General features: G+C 50.5%; 1 protein-coding gene across 1 annotated transcript in view; it reads right to left on the bottom strand.

Moving 5' to 3' along the window:
- Positions 1 to 15,402, bottom strand: part of LOC135383608 (serine-rich adhesin for platelets-like) — a 132,079-nt gene that overhangs the window by 71,862 nt on the left and 44,815 nt on the right. The window contains exon 4 of the mRNA XM_064613000.1: positions 11,818 to 11,895. Coding sequence (XP_064469070.1) covers positions 11,818 to 11,895 — 78 coding nt within the window. The remainder of the gene's footprint in view (positions 1 to 11,817; positions 11,896 to 15,402) is intronic.

The raw sequence follows: 15,402 nt of genomic DNA, 5'->3' as shown, positions 1-15,402 counted from the left end.
GAACTTGCAGATTGCTCTTACAGAATACGCTGCATTTCTGTATTTCTGCATTTCTGTTTCTGTAGGCATGGTTGTTGTTAATGCTGATTGTTCACATTTACGATGTGCTCAAAACTGAGTACTTCATAAAACACATTATTGTGTGAAACATATTCTTAGGGAAACAATAAGTTCTTTTACACACGGAAATACGGCTAGCCCGTCGCGTCTGTAGACTACGAAATGCACAGTAAATGAGAATCGCTTGAAACTGCGAAGGTGCTTTGAATAATAATAGCAACGGTAATGGTGAACACGAATTGAAACATGGTAAACCAAAACATTAGACCATCCAGTCTTTTACGTTGATGATTCGTACAAACAAATCGAACAACAAAGGGGGACAGCTTCCAAATATCACAGTCGCGCTTTGCAACGCACTTGCTTTGTTGTCAGATGCCAAGACAAATATAATTGCAACGCCAGGCAACCACCAGACACTTTCCATTGGTGACGGCGATACAATCAATACAACGTCGCGGTGAATCGCTAGAAGCCCACGTATCCCGTCAGCAAAATCCTCATAGCCACGGAGATAGCTACTTGTGTTTCCTGTTGTGGACGGCCGCCGAGCTGAAGACGATTACATTCGACAAAGAAGTACAGCTCACATGTCATACCTGCCAGAGCAAGTGTAGCAAACGATTCACACACGAAAAGTTGTGCATTATGGCTTTTTCTCCGAACGCCTGCAACGAAGAGAAACGTAATGCTTCAGACCTCAAACACTACCAAAGACCTTGTGACCTTGTAGGTGCGACTGGCTGGAGTCAATGCGCTCACAGCCTCACAATAGCGTTGCTTCGCATTGCGCAACACCGGTGACGTGCCGGGGGCCAGGAGCACGGCCAGCATAATTGCTCGCTCCACAGGAGAATGCGCGCGGGAGAGGAGGAATGCGGAAGGGTGGGGGCAATCGGTTATGAATGGTTTTAGTCCAGTGGGTGACAGAAACACAACGTGAATTCCGTTTGGTTTGAATGGGAACATGTCGAGTTGGACCAATTCCTTTTTTTTTTTGTTTTCGTCTGGGGGCACCTGTCTCTCTCTACCTCTGCATTATCATACCACTGTGGAAGAAAGAGGAGGAGGAGAGGGCTCTTAGGCTCAGCTGTGGACGAAGACGAGGAGCGCGAGAGAGAGGAATAAAGGGACAGTTTGTAGAAGGCATCAGAACTGTCGGTCACGAATTCTTGGGTCCGATTCGAAACATTTTGGTGCCGAAACCCGGGAGCGACGACCCTTCTCGATGCCCGTTGACCTGTTAGACGGCCTGAAGCGGTCACGAGCCGGGACCCGAGCAGCAGTCACTCGCACCGTCAATCGACTACGTGAACCCCGGACAGCGGAGGTTTCCCTCGAAGATGTTGAAGTCGACGTCGAGTATTTAGTGGCGAGGAAGGCTGCGCTGCAAGACTTAGACAGTCAGATCCTGGCACTGACCGGCGAAGAGCAGTACGACCAGGAAGTCCAAGGCATCCTGGAATGCGAGCAGCAGCTCGAAGCCGCCATCACGCGCGCGAGACGGGTCCTTCGAACGGCAGGACAGCTCACATCGCCAGTTGCGCCGTCTGCCGCACTGGGCGATTCCAGTCCTAGAGAATCAACCAGCCGTTCTGTTTCCTTGCCGAAGCTGCAAATTCCAAAGTTCGGAGGGAAGTTGCAAGACTGGGCCAGGTTCTGGGAACACTTCCAGGCAACGATCCACGACAACGGTGCGCTAGCTACAGTAGAGAAGTTTAAGTATCTCCTGTGTTACGTTACCGATGAGGCCAAGCGCGCCATTGATGGGATCAGCCTTAGTGGAGCGAATTACCAGATAGCTGTTGACGCCCTGAAGCAGCGGTTCGGACGAACCGATCTCCTTGCAGCCGAGCACATCGACAAGCTGTTGGCGCTCCGCGCAGTGCAAGGTTCTGGGGACGTGACTCAGCTACGTCACTTGTTCGACGAAGTCTCGCGCCACACGACGGCCCTGGAATCACTGGAGATTCCGCAGTCTGGCTATGATGTCGTGCTCTATAGGGTTGTTACTCGCTGCCTGCCACCCGATCTCTTCGTGCTGTTTCGGCAGAGAAGGAAGGAATTGGCCTCTCCTAGCGAGAGCGGAGCAGCGCCCTCCACAGAGTCTACTCGCATGTCGCCCACTGCCGACATTCGCAAGGCGTATCTTCAAATTCAGATCCGACCAGAGGACCGAGACGCCCTCCGCTTTCTGTGGATCCAGGAGCTACCGTCATCATCCAACCCTTATCCTGCGACTCAGGAGTGGAGGATGACCAGAGTCCCGTTCGGAGCATCGTCCAGCCCCTTCCTACTCGCGGCAACTCTGCACCATCACTTCGACGCGGTCGCTTCGCGATACCCAGCCACCGCAGCTCGCCTCCGCACCAGCTTCTATGTTGACGACCCAGTAATTGGCTGCGACGACGTGCAAGATGCCGAGACGATATATGCCGAGACCAGAGCTGTCCTGCGGGACGCAGGGATGGAAATCCGAAAATGGGAAGCGAACTCCACCGCACTTCAACAGAAATTTCTCGCAGACGAAACTGCCTACGATAACGTCGGTTGTACAAACCCAGTGCTTCGTATCTTAGGTGTACCATGGGATAGACAGGCGGACGTCATCCTAGCACCAGTCACCGCGGTTCACGAATTCGCACAGAAAAATGAGCCCACGAAGCGCACGGTGCTCAGGACCTTTTCTAGACTGTACGATCCTTTGGGTTTGCTCCTTCCCTTTACGGTCACCGCGAGGCTTTTGTTTCAAGCAATGTGGAAGGAAGCAGTGGAAGCAGCAGACACACCAAGCTTGGCGCGAATGGGTACACGGCCTTCCCGCGCTCTCCACAATGCAAGCACCGAGATCTTCCTTCAATCCGGCCGGCACCGTCCCAGACCTTCACATCTTTGCAGACGCGAGCCCGCGGGCCTACGGAGCGGCTGCGTACGTACGCACCCACAAGGCTCCCGGGGCTGTCCACTCCCACCTGCTCATCGCCAAAGGCACCATTGAAGACGGTCACTCTTCCGCGTTTAGAGCTCCTTGGCTGCCTTCTCGCCGCCAGACTGTTCAAGAGCATCTGTGACGTCATACCTGCCCTGCAGTCACGGGTCACGTTGTGGACGGACTCTCAGATTGCACTGCACTGGATAAAGAATGGGAAGATGACTCAGTCGCAGAATCCTCAGTTTGTCGAGGGGCGCTTACGAGAGATTCGCCAGCTCACGGACCCGGCTAGATGGTGTCACTGCGACGGGAAAACCAACCCCGCTGACATGCTCACGAGGGGAATCACCGCGACCGAGCTGCTCCACAGCAAGGTGTGGTGGACCGGTCCACCCTGGTTATTTGGCAACGTGGATGGTCTCGTCGCGGCCCAAAACACATCTCCGCATTTCCGGATCGAGGAGACCTGTTGCGCCATCGCTGTTCAGCATCGGGACCCCCTTCTTCAACTCGAAGATCACAGCTCCCTTAACCGCGTGCTCCATGTGACAGCGTACGTGCTCAGGTACATCAACAACACCCGGAGACCCCAGTCGAAACACAGTGGCTCACTCTCAGCGGAGGAGCTACACTCAGCAGAGCTGCTCTGGGTCCGTTGGACTCAGTTGGAATCTTTCCCCACTGAAATCGAGGACCTACAGACAAGACGCCCATCTCTTCTTCATCGGCCCTTTTGCTATTGAACCCGTATATCGACGAGAATTCATTACTCCGCGTCGGTGGTCGTCTGAGGTACGCCGACGAAAGCGACAGCGTACGGCATCCCAACCTTCTGCCGTCCAGACACCCATTCACAGAGCTGCTCGTGCTCGACATGCACTGTCGTCTACACCACACAGGAGTTCAAGACACACTCTGTGAAATTCGCCAGAAGTATTGGATTGGGGTCGACAGACGGCTCGTCGCGCTCTTCATACGAGTCTACAATGCAAACGACGACGACTGGATCCGGAAACAGCACCTGTCGCTCCTCTCCCGCGGGAAAGGATCACACCCACGAGTCCCTTTGACGTAGTAGGGGTGGATTTTGCTGGACCGCTCTACGCATTTGACAATAACGAACAGCGGAAGGCGTACACCGTCCTTTTCTCATGTGGCGTTACCCGCGCGATCCACCTCGAATTGGCAACCGGGATGTCCACTCAACACTTCCTCGGCGCATTTAGGCGTTTGCGTCCCGACGCGGGGTCCCGTCACTGATCATGTCAGACAACGCTCGCACCTTTCATCAGACGTCACGGATTCTCTCCACCGCGTCCTCAGAAGTGCAGGATTTTGCCGCCAGGAATCGCATCAAATGGAGGTTTATTGTCGAGAGAGCACCCTGGTGGGGCGGATGGTAGGAGAGGCGTGAAGGACTGATGCGTGAAGGACTCCCTCAGGCGTTGCTTAGGAAGGCGCCATTTGACGTATGAAGATCTTACAACGGCCTTATGCGAAGTAGAATGCATAGCGAATTGCCGGCCCCTGACGTATGTGGATTCCGATCCCGCCGCCCTGCACCCTTTGACTCCTGCAGACTTCCTCGTAGGGAAGCGCTTGACTGCCACCCCAACACCGGGCGAAGTTGCACAGCCGTTGGACGCAGGGAGACTCAAGCATTACCTGAAAGCACAGGATAGTCTTCGCCAGCAGTTCTGGAGCAGGTGGCGCAAGGAATACCTCTTCCAGCTGAGATCCGCGCATATGGCGAGACGGGACCCGGAGAGTCAACTGAGGGTCGGAGACGTGGTCGTCATCCACGAGAGAGGACCGCCGCTACTCTGGAAGCTCGGCCGCGTAACTCAGACCATTCCCGGACGCGACGGTGTCGTTCGTGCCTGTGCGGTCATGCTGGCCAACAATACCATTCTTCACCGTCCCGTGCAGTTGCTGCACCGCTTGGAATGGGATATCGCACCACCCGTGGATCGGGAGGATGTGGAAGAAAGAGGAGGAGGAGAGGGCTCTTAGCAGGTCCCCCAAACTCACCTCGGAAAAGCGTGCAACGAAGAAGGCCGCCACTAGATACCCCACTGTTGCCGTTCCGGATCACTTCAGCGCGCTAAGTTTAGCGGCAAAATGTTTTTGTTGTTTCTGCGAATGAATCTAGTCTTTATATGTCCAAATAAAACGCGTACAACAACTTTCTCTGTCGTGTTTCACTTTTTGGTCCCGTTCTTAAACGTGTTGAGCGATCGGAAGGATCTAATGCACGGCTGCGTGTATCACATAGCGTACCTGTCGTACCAGGCGCCGCAGGCGCTGCAGTCGTCCATTTCTCCTTCGGTGACTTGGCCTGGCTTGGATTGTGCTTCAACTGGATCTTTAGCGCGCTACAATCCACGCAAGCCAACGTCTGGTAACAATGGGGTATCTAAGGGCGGCCTCCGGCATTGCACGCATCGGGATAGGAACAAATACATGGGAAAATGGCGACCTTGGGGGACCTGGCTCTTAGGCTCAGCTGTGGACGAAGACGAGGAGCGCGAGAGAAAGGAATAAATGGACAGTTTGTAGAAGGCATCAGAACTGTCGGTCACGAATTCTTGGGTCCGATTCGAAACAACCACATGATCCTACCGCTCTGACGATAGTTGCAGTTTATACAGACGAAATTGGACCTTGATGTTGCAATGTCGCATCTGGACGTCAACATCTTATGTAATCAGCACATCAAGGTTGAACTTCGCATCACACCATACAGGTCTAATGGCATGTCAGGACATCAACGTTCGAAATTACAGCCGGGTGATTTCATCTCAATTCAGGCAAGCCCGTCCGTCGAGGTCCCTCGATTTGGTTACATATTTTTTGTGTGAAAGCCACATCTTTGTGATGAACATTGGTACAAATTTCGGACTTCAAATCGGAGCGGATGCCGGGAAAAAAATCGAAGCGCGCATGACGGTGCCTCATCAGCGAGCACTCGGGCCGAAATTTGAGATAACCCTATGCGCCCTACGTTCAAGTGACGGGGACGACATTTTTTCAACTCGTTCTCTACATACGGGACTGTAACTATGTGGCATAGCCTGATACCTACTGCCGCCCGTTCGCTACTCGCAAAAACGACGTAAAGCGCGTTTTTGCGTGAATTTTGTAGCCTTTTTGTCGGGGAAGTGGGCATTAGGCTCCAAACCATTCCGTGTCCCTGATCGATATGGTACTATGCCTCGACTCGTCCACAGTACGGAACGTGTCTACTGTGCGGATTACGCACGACGACATCGTAGGAGGATCTACAAGCAGCGCGGCTTCGTGTCTGTTTCATGCCTCGACATCGATGCACTCAAGCAAGCCCTCGGCTCGGATGGCAGTGGTGCAGTCAATGATGAAGACCAGTTGTGCAAGAACTGCGCAAGGTATTTCCGTTCAGCTATAGATGAACTTTCTCAGTGGTCTCCTCCCACATCTCCACCAGACGCAGAGTACGTTCAGAGCGCAGAAATTGTTGCTGAAATTAACGAGAGTATTTCCACTGCGAATATTGATGTCACCCCACTGCGGAAGCCAACGGCAGTAAAACGGGAACGAGTAGCGCCGTACGTTTCGCGTAAAAAGAAAGAAGTTGGCGACGCATTAAGCAAGACAATAAGCCGCAAAATCCGTGAGGCATTTAATGTGGATGAGCCTGCGACGTCCGATGCAAGTTGTTCGAGCTGCTCTACCTACGTACAAAATATCAGGGTCGCGTACCAGAAGTGCACCTCGCATCAACAGCGGTGTCAACTCCTAACACTTCATGACGAAAGCATGATAAAGAAAGATGCGTTGAGACTAATCCCAGAAGCCGCAAAATACGTCATAGAGAAGTCAAGAGCTCTAAGGGCGAAGCACGGTGTGTGGGCAATGCCCGAGAAGTACACGGGACACGCTGTCAGCGAAGCTGACGTAGTTATTGCGCTGAAATACTATCTCCAAGACGAGATGGACTGTACTGTCCAAAGCCCTAACAGAGAGAGAGAGAGAGAGATTATTTGTTTAATGGCACAAAGGCAACAAAGGCCATAGAGCACCAAACCTATGGTGAGTGTGTGGGAGATAATTATGGAAGAGATGATGTGTGAGAGAGAGTGTGGTAGTTAAAAGCTATCTACATGTATGAGCGATGACATGGTCCAGGATAAGAGAAAGAGGAGGATGACGATAACAAGTGAGTGTGGCAGTTAAAAGCTATCTACAAGTGTGAGTGATGAGGTGATCCAGGATGAGAGATTTACATGAGGAGTTGGGTGATAAAGGCTAAAAGCGGAGCAATGGTGAACATCTACATCTGACTAAGTAACCCACACATGGTCAAAAATTGGATGGCATTATCAAACGGCACAAGAGGAGTGTCACCCAGAAGGGCTGGGTGGAGTGGGACATGGTATCTCTAGAATGCGGTGAAATACTGTTGGCGTTGGTGTTCGAAGTGAGGGCAGGATGCCAGTACGTGCAAGACAGTCAAGCTGTCACCGCAATGCGCGCAAGCTGGCGGATCCTGACCTCAAGTAGGTGGCGATGCGTGAGCCATGTGTGCCCAATCCTCAATCTCGCATAAAGAATTTCGGAGGATCTGTTAGTGTGTTCAGTCCGATGCGGGGGGAAAACGTGTGGCTGTGTGACGTGTAGCGTGTTATTTCCTTCCATGTCCCACTCCTGCTGCCACTGTGTGTAGACAGCTCTCTTTAACACTAGTAGGACGTCTTGGTAGGGTAGTCCTAGAGCTGACTCCTCTTGTGCCAACGCTCGCCGAGCCTCACGGTCGGCTCGTTCATTCCCCGGGATCCCAGTATGGCTGGGGACCCAGCAGAGACAGATTGAAAGGCCTCGGCAACAAATTTGAGTCGCAAGCGCCCGTACTCGCTTGACGAGGTGAACATGAAGGATGTTATCCACGTACTGGTAGACGGCGTGAGAGTGGCTGTGACAAAAAGGTTTATGACACGCACCATACGTGAAACCTTTAACCTGTTTATAAGCGCTCATCCGTGTATCAAGATGGGAATGACGAAGTTTTATACTCTCCGGCCCAAGTGCGTGCAGACAGTGCCACGTCAACAGCAGTGAGTGTGCTCGTACTGTGGGAATTTCGACTTGGTCATCGCGGGTATCAACAGTGCTTCACCCGCGCAGCTAAAGCGAGAGGACCTAATAACGATTTCTATGTGTGATAAGCCACAAGATGCCTGCTTTTCCCAAGACTGCACACTTTGCGGAGGGGCCCAAAATATTTCTCTGCTGAAATTGAAGATACAGCGGGACGACGACGTTAATCTAGCCGTCTGGGAAAATGGAGACCTCATAACGAAGACGCTAAAAGCACCACAATTTTTTAAGGAAGTCAAGAAGTGCACTGCTGTTTACATCAAGCACGAACACATACGCAACGTCCAGAGGAACACCATCTGGAACGAAAAACATCTTGTCGAACGACGTCATGTCGTGTTGCACTTTGATTTTGCCGAAAACTGGTCAGTGAATCTATCAAGCGAGGTCCAGGGACGGTACTGGAAAACCGATCAAATTTCTTTATTCACTTGCGTGGCAACAACACCTGTGTTGACAACGAGCTTCGCAACGATGAGCGACGACATGTCCCATGACACGGCGCACGCACTTCTAGCCCTGGACAGGATAGTTGAGGTCCTGGAAGAAATCCTACCTATGTTCACGCATCTTATCTACATCTCAGGCGGTGCAGCTGCGCACTTCAAGAATAGCTATCAGCTGTACGAGATGACGAAGAACAGGCTGCTAGTGAGATGGTTGTATTCTGCTAGTGGTCACGGCAAAAATGCTTGCGATGGTGTTGCCGGTTCCCTGAAACATATGGCAAGCCCACACAACCTGCGGTGTACAGTTGCGGCAGCTATTTGAACACCTGCTGATTTCGTCCGTGTTCCCAAAAAGAAAACTCATTCAACGCACCTGCTGGCAATTCCGTCGAGCGACATCACGGCGTTCCGAGATGCAAGAAAGGAGGAGTGGGGGACGGTCCGAACCATCGCAGGCATTCGTTCCTCCCACGTGTGGTACAAGAAATGGAACAGAGGGTCCGACAATGAAGACGTCCTGCTAGCAAGAAGTGTCGTCGACATGTATCTGCCTGAGTAATTGGGCCTGGCGTCAGGATCCGAACATTCCATACTCCAGACCCGCTGGTTCGTGATACATGCAGTTCATCTACTTCAATTTTGTGATGTTGTGCCTCGTGAAATCATAGACGCACGAGTCTCGTGATGTCCAGTGCCACCTTTTACGTGCCATGTGAAATACATGTTGTTCGCGGAACAGAGAGTAAAATACATGTAAAAAATAAATACTAAATAGCTCTCTGTCAACCTGTGTCCTCTTAACATGATATTTAGTGACTGCGGAAATGGGGATACGCACGACGGTACAAGAAACAGTTTGTAATTATTCGCTTGCATGTGCGAACGCAGGAAATAAATGGTAAAGTGGATATACAGACGTTAGAGCACGCCTGTGGTGTATTAATATAGCCGTACGCCTGTGAGATGTCACTGGGTACCATGTGTCGCCTTTTCGCTCCGCTATGGTTGTCAAATGTTTTTAGTCCCTACAAAATTTATACTGCTTGAAAGGCAATAGAATGACGAATGAATGATATTTTTTCGAGAAAATAAAGCGTGGGGTTTTCGAGAAATCGATCCGTGAAGTCGGCGTATTTTTCGAGGGTGATCCCGGTTTGCTCTCTCATACCGCCTTCGCTTTGTCATTCACAATCTCTAACAGCATACCGTTAGTAAGAGCACTTAATGAGATATCTTTCAGTGTAAAAATCACTTCGGTCTAATGCCCACTTCCCCGACAGGAAGGCTACAAAATTCACGCAAAAACGCGCTTTACGGCGTCTATGCAATTTTTGCTCAAGCGAACGGGCGGCAGTAGGTATCGGGCTATGCCACAGAGTTACAGTAGAAAAAATGTCCTCCCCGTCACTTGGACGTAGTTTGCATAGCGGTGTCTCAAACTTCGGGGCGAGTGCTCGCTGATGAGACACCGTGGTGCGCGCTTCAATTTGTTTCCCGGCATCCGCTCCGATTTGAAGTTCGAAATTCGTACCAATGTTCATCACAAAGATGTGGCTTTCACACAAAAATATGTAACAAAATCGAAGGACCTCGACAGACGGGCTTGCCTGAATTGAGGTGAAATTACCCAGCCAGCTGCTTATATTACGATTAATTGCGTGTTTCCCTGGTGTCCCTGGAGAGATCCCCTGAAACTGACAGGAACGGTCAAACCTGGGGACCTCACAGCCTGAGAGGTGCTGTCAACCTGAGGATTCCCGTGAGGGTTCTGACAGGTCCACTCGGACCTGAGAGGTGAATTTCAAGGACGCGAAAAACAGGCGGTCGAAACTCAGCGTAGGTTGTTGGAAAAGATTGCGATGACCACGTGATCATGTCACGTAGCACGCCAAGCATCCCGCTCTGCTTTACCACCTCACGTATAGAAATCTGATAATATACAAGAATCTTAGCGCTGCAACTGGAAATACATGTTCAAATTACGGTTTCGACAATCGTGTTACCATTCAATAATACATTTATGACATCAATCCGTTTCGATCCACAGTAACCTGAAATGCGGGCGACACCTCTTCCCTTTCTTTCTTGGACTTGCTGCTGTTGTAGTTCAGCATGAGATGCTTGTTATCTCTCATATATAAACGTATTACAACGTAATTGCAATAACTGCTTTGCCCTTCCCCAAATATGTTGCAACACCTCTGCTGCTTTGAGTTGTCGATGCGCAAAAAAACAAAAACAAAAAAACCCTAATCATCATCATGATCTGCTGCTTTTGGTTCTGGACAAACCACTGTAATGGTTAGGAAGGGAGTTGCCTCAGGACAGAAGCCGCCGATATTTCGAACAGATACTGTTCTTCTGGGCACCTTCCTCATCATTGGCATGGTATTTAAAGGGTTAGGTGTGACGTGTTTAAAGGTTCATGCGAATTGTGGGTCAACAGCCCGGAGGGAAGAAAGGTTCCGTACGGGCTTCTACGGCCGAAGTGAATGGCTGCTTTGTTAGAGTGTGGAGGGGATTATGTGAACGTCCACACTCTAACAAAGCAGCCGTTCACTCCGGCCGTAGAAGCCCGTACGGAACCTTTCTTCCCTCAGGGCTGTTGACCCACAATTCGCATGAACCATTAAACACGTCACACCAAACCCTTTAAATACCATGCCAATGATGAGGACGGTGCCCAGAAGAAGAACAGTCTCTGTTCGAAATATCGGCGGCTTCTGTCCTGAGGCAACTCCCTTCCTACATCTCTACCGGTTCGCTGGATTTCTACCCATCTACACTGTAATGGTTGACACGTTAATTCTACGATGGCTGAGATACCGATTACGGAGCCAACTGTAATAGTATTAACTATTATGTACTTAGGTCTAATTTTGTACGTAACTTCGCCCGGTTTCTGTAGAGCTTCACTTGTAAGTTTACATAGAGGTACATAACTTACATACGTGATACATACGTCCAATGAAACCGATTTGAAAAATCCCATGTCTCTCTACATAGACAACAATTCCGCGTACGATGTGATACATTACTGTTCTAACCGAGTCGAACCCGAGCCAGATGGTTTGCGTAAAGTGTACAGCTTGTGCACTTCGGATCAAGATTATATTGAGCGGTGAAATTTGTACAATATGCGGACGATGTCTATTATTTGTAAGTATTGGAACGTAGTCGGGTTGCATGCTCCAATGTAAACGCCGTGAACCCATCGGATGCATAATAGAAAACTTTCCTTACCTTGTGGAGATGTCTACGCCACGCTTTGTCGTCTTGTAGTACTGTCCATCAGTGTAGAAGGATGATATGCGCGTGTTGCTGTAATATTGAAAAGGTTACTGTACTCCCTAAAGTCGGTCAGCTTTCTCCCAGCATCCTCCTAGAGTGAACTACTTCCGAAGCAGCACGCCAATACTGGTCCAATATGGGACACATATGGGCTGCAGGGAATACCAATATTGGTTCTCTATGGGTTGCCAATATGGGACCAATATGGGAAGCGCAACCAGGCGCTATATTGGCAAGCCCATTTTGCCCAGATTGCGCAATATTTCCGTGATAACGCAAACGGGGAGTCCGTGTAATAATAAAGAATTATCCGATATAATATTCACCACTGATATTGCTTCTCTCTCCTTTTTGCTTTTTCGTTTCTGCTGATCGTCTTACTGATCCACGTTGCTTAGCGTTACAAAAACACTGCATCGCCACAGGTGCTACGCCCGTCTCGCTGAAGGATCCAGGCAGTCCCACGGAACTGCCAATGCCAAACATCCATCAGAAGCTTTCGTTCGGATTGCAATAGTGTATGAAGCAAAAATTTCCAACCCGCGCCTAGAGAACAAAGGAGCGAAACACTTTCGTGACGGTGACGGCCATCCCTCAGCAACTCACACTGCACGTAGTAACTTGAAACCCCCTAGAGTTACAGAATAGACATCCCTTCCTATCAAACATTGTGTTTTTTTACTTGACCTGCCGCAATTCCGTTGTCATTAGAGGAACCAGCGTAATTTTAGACCGAATGAAACTTCCCATCCGAGTGCCGCGGATACGCATTAGTTATAGGACGCGTGATTTCGGCACCCATGAGGTTTTGCCCCTCATGAGACCTCCTGTGAGTGCACTCATGAGGTCTGAGGGGGGCCAGGTCTGTGTGAGTGAAGTCACTGGTGAGGCCTGAGGGGTGTGAGGTCAGTATGAGTGCATTCAGAAATGAGGTCAAATGACGCTTACGAGACGTGGGCAAATTATGAAAGAACTAGTGATATGGTTCCAGCGACCCAGCTACCGGCAGGGTTCACTTTAAAGGGCTGGTGTTCCCGTTTTTCGCAATTTCGTCTACGTCGCGCTGCGAACACAGCAATGCGTCCTGAGCTGACTGATTACTTGGTGATATGGTTCCAGTGACCCAACTACACGTAGTGTGCACTTTAAAGGGCTGGTGTGCCCGTTTTTAGCAATTTCGTCTACGTCGCGCTGGGACAGCTAAGCGTCCTGAGCTGATTGATTACTTGGTGATATGGTTCCAGCGACCCAACTACAGGCAGGGTGCACTTTAAAGGGCTGGTGTGCACGTTTTTACCAATTTCGCCTACGCCGCACTGGGAACACAACAAAGCCTCCTGAGCTGACTAATTACTTCGGGATATGGTTCCAGCGACCCAACTACTGGCCGGGTGCACATTAAAGGCCTGATGTGCACGTGTTTAGCAATTTCGTCTACGTCGCGCTGGGAACACAGCCAAGTGTCCTAGGCAAAGCTCAGGAGGCTTTGCTGTGTTCCCAGCGCGACCTAGACGAAATTGCTTAAAACGGGCAGACCAGCCCTTTAAAGTGCACCCTGCCGGTAGTTTGGTAGCTGGAACCATATCACGAAGTAATCAGTCAGCTCAGGAGGCTTTGCTGGGTTCCCAGCGAGACGTAGACGAAATTGCTAAAAACGGGCACAGCAGCCCTTTAAAGTGCACGCTGCCGGTAGTTGGGTCACTGGAACCATGTCACCAAGTAATCAATCAGCTCAGGACGCTTCGCTGTGTTCCCAGCGCGACGTAGACGAAATTGCTAAAAAGCGGCACACCAGCCCTTTAAAGTGCACCTGCCTGTAGTTGGGTCGCTGGAACCATATCGCCAAGTAATCAGTCAGCTCAGGACGCTTTGCTGTGTTCCCAGCGCGACGTAGACGAAATTGCTAGAAACGGGCACACCAGCCCTTTAAAGTGCACACAGCCGGTAGTTGGGTCGCTGGAACCATATCACCAAGTAATCAGTCAGCCCAGGACGCTTGGCTGTGTTCCCAGCGCGACGTAGACGAAATTCTAAATACGTGCACACCAGCCGTTTAAAGTGCACAGAGCCGGTAGTTCGGTCGCTGGAACCATATCACCAAGTAATCAGTCAGCTCAGGACGCTTGGCTGTGTTCCCAGCGCGATGTAAACGAAATTCTAAATACGTGCACACCAGCCGTTTAAAGTGCACAGAGCCGGTAGTTCGGTCGCTGGAACCATATCACCAAGTAATCAGTCAGCCCAGGACGCTTGGCTGTGTTCCCAGCGCGACGTAGACGAAATTCTAAATACGTGCACACCAGCCGTTTAAAGTGCACAGAGCCGGTAGTTCGGTCGCTGGAACCATATCACCAAGTAATCAGTCAGCTCAGGACGCTTTGCTGTGTTCCCAGCGCGATGTAAACGAAATTCTAAATACGTGCACACCAGCCCTTTAAAGTGCACACAGCCGGTAGTTGGATCGCTGGAACTATATCACCAAGTAATCAGTCAGCTCAGGACGCTATGCTGTGTTCCCAACGCGATGTAGACGAAATTGCTAAACACGTGTACACCATCCCTTTAAAGTGCACACAACCGGTAGTTGTGTCGCTGGAATCATGTCATCAATGCCTTTATGATTTGCACAGGTCTGGTATGCGTCATTTGACCTCGTTTCTGAATGCCCTCATACTGACCTCACACCCATCAGGCCTCACCAGTGACTTCACTCACACAGACCTGGCACCCCTCACACCTCATGAGTGCACTCACAGGAGGTCTCATGAGGGGCACAACCTCGTGAGTGCACTCACGGGAGACGTTATGAGGGTAAGAGCCCCATGGGTGAGGGCTTGGCGTTTGCGAGTGCCGTGGGGCTGAGGGCGAGTGAGGGCATGTGCGCGTGAGAGCCGTGAGGGTGAGGGCGAGTGAGGGCATGTGCCCATGAGGACCGTGAGGGCGAGGGTGAGTGAGGGCATGTGCCTGTGAGGGCCGTGAGGGTGAGGGCGAGTGAGGACATGTGCTTCTGAGGGCGGTGAGGGTGAGGGCGAGTTAGGGCATGTGCCCGTGAGGGTCGTGAGGATGAGGTCAAGTGAGGTTTCACCAAAATGCCCACCTATGAGAGTAAGTAAGTGCAGTATCAAGAGACGCCAAATAATCTGCATCAAAATAATCGAGAGCTGAAGATGTGTCTCAACATTCAACCAAGAGAACCAGGCAACTGTGTTTGACTAAGTCAAGTCAAAGTGAAACATTTTTAAGTACAATATCAAGAGTGAAAGTGTTTTCGTATTGCGCAGCATACAATAAATTACTTTTGGAGTCGTGTTATGTTATGTTGCTTGCCTGTGCTGAAGATAGGCACTGATGTGCAAACAGAGTTGAGTAGAACAAACCGATGAACTGACGTACAGGCAGGCTAGTGGACAATCTATGATAAACATGCCTGAGCAGTTGGTGAACACTGAAGACTGCACAGGACAGCTGTCTTGTATAGTCTCCAATGTTTACCCATTGCTCAGACTTGTTTAACATTTCAGCAAGTCTGTCCACCAG

Source organism: Ornithodoros turicata, chromosome 2 (assembly GCF_037126465.1).
Source record: "Ornithodoros turicata isolate Travis chromosome 2, ASM3712646v1, whole genome shotgun sequence".
NCBI classification, from domain to species: Eukaryota; Metazoa; Arthropoda; class Arachnida; order Ixodida; family Argasidae; genus Ornithodoros; species Ornithodoros turicata.
The sequence above is the reverse complement of the archived record's forward strand: the minus strand, read 5'-3'. Positions and strand labels throughout refer to the sequence as shown.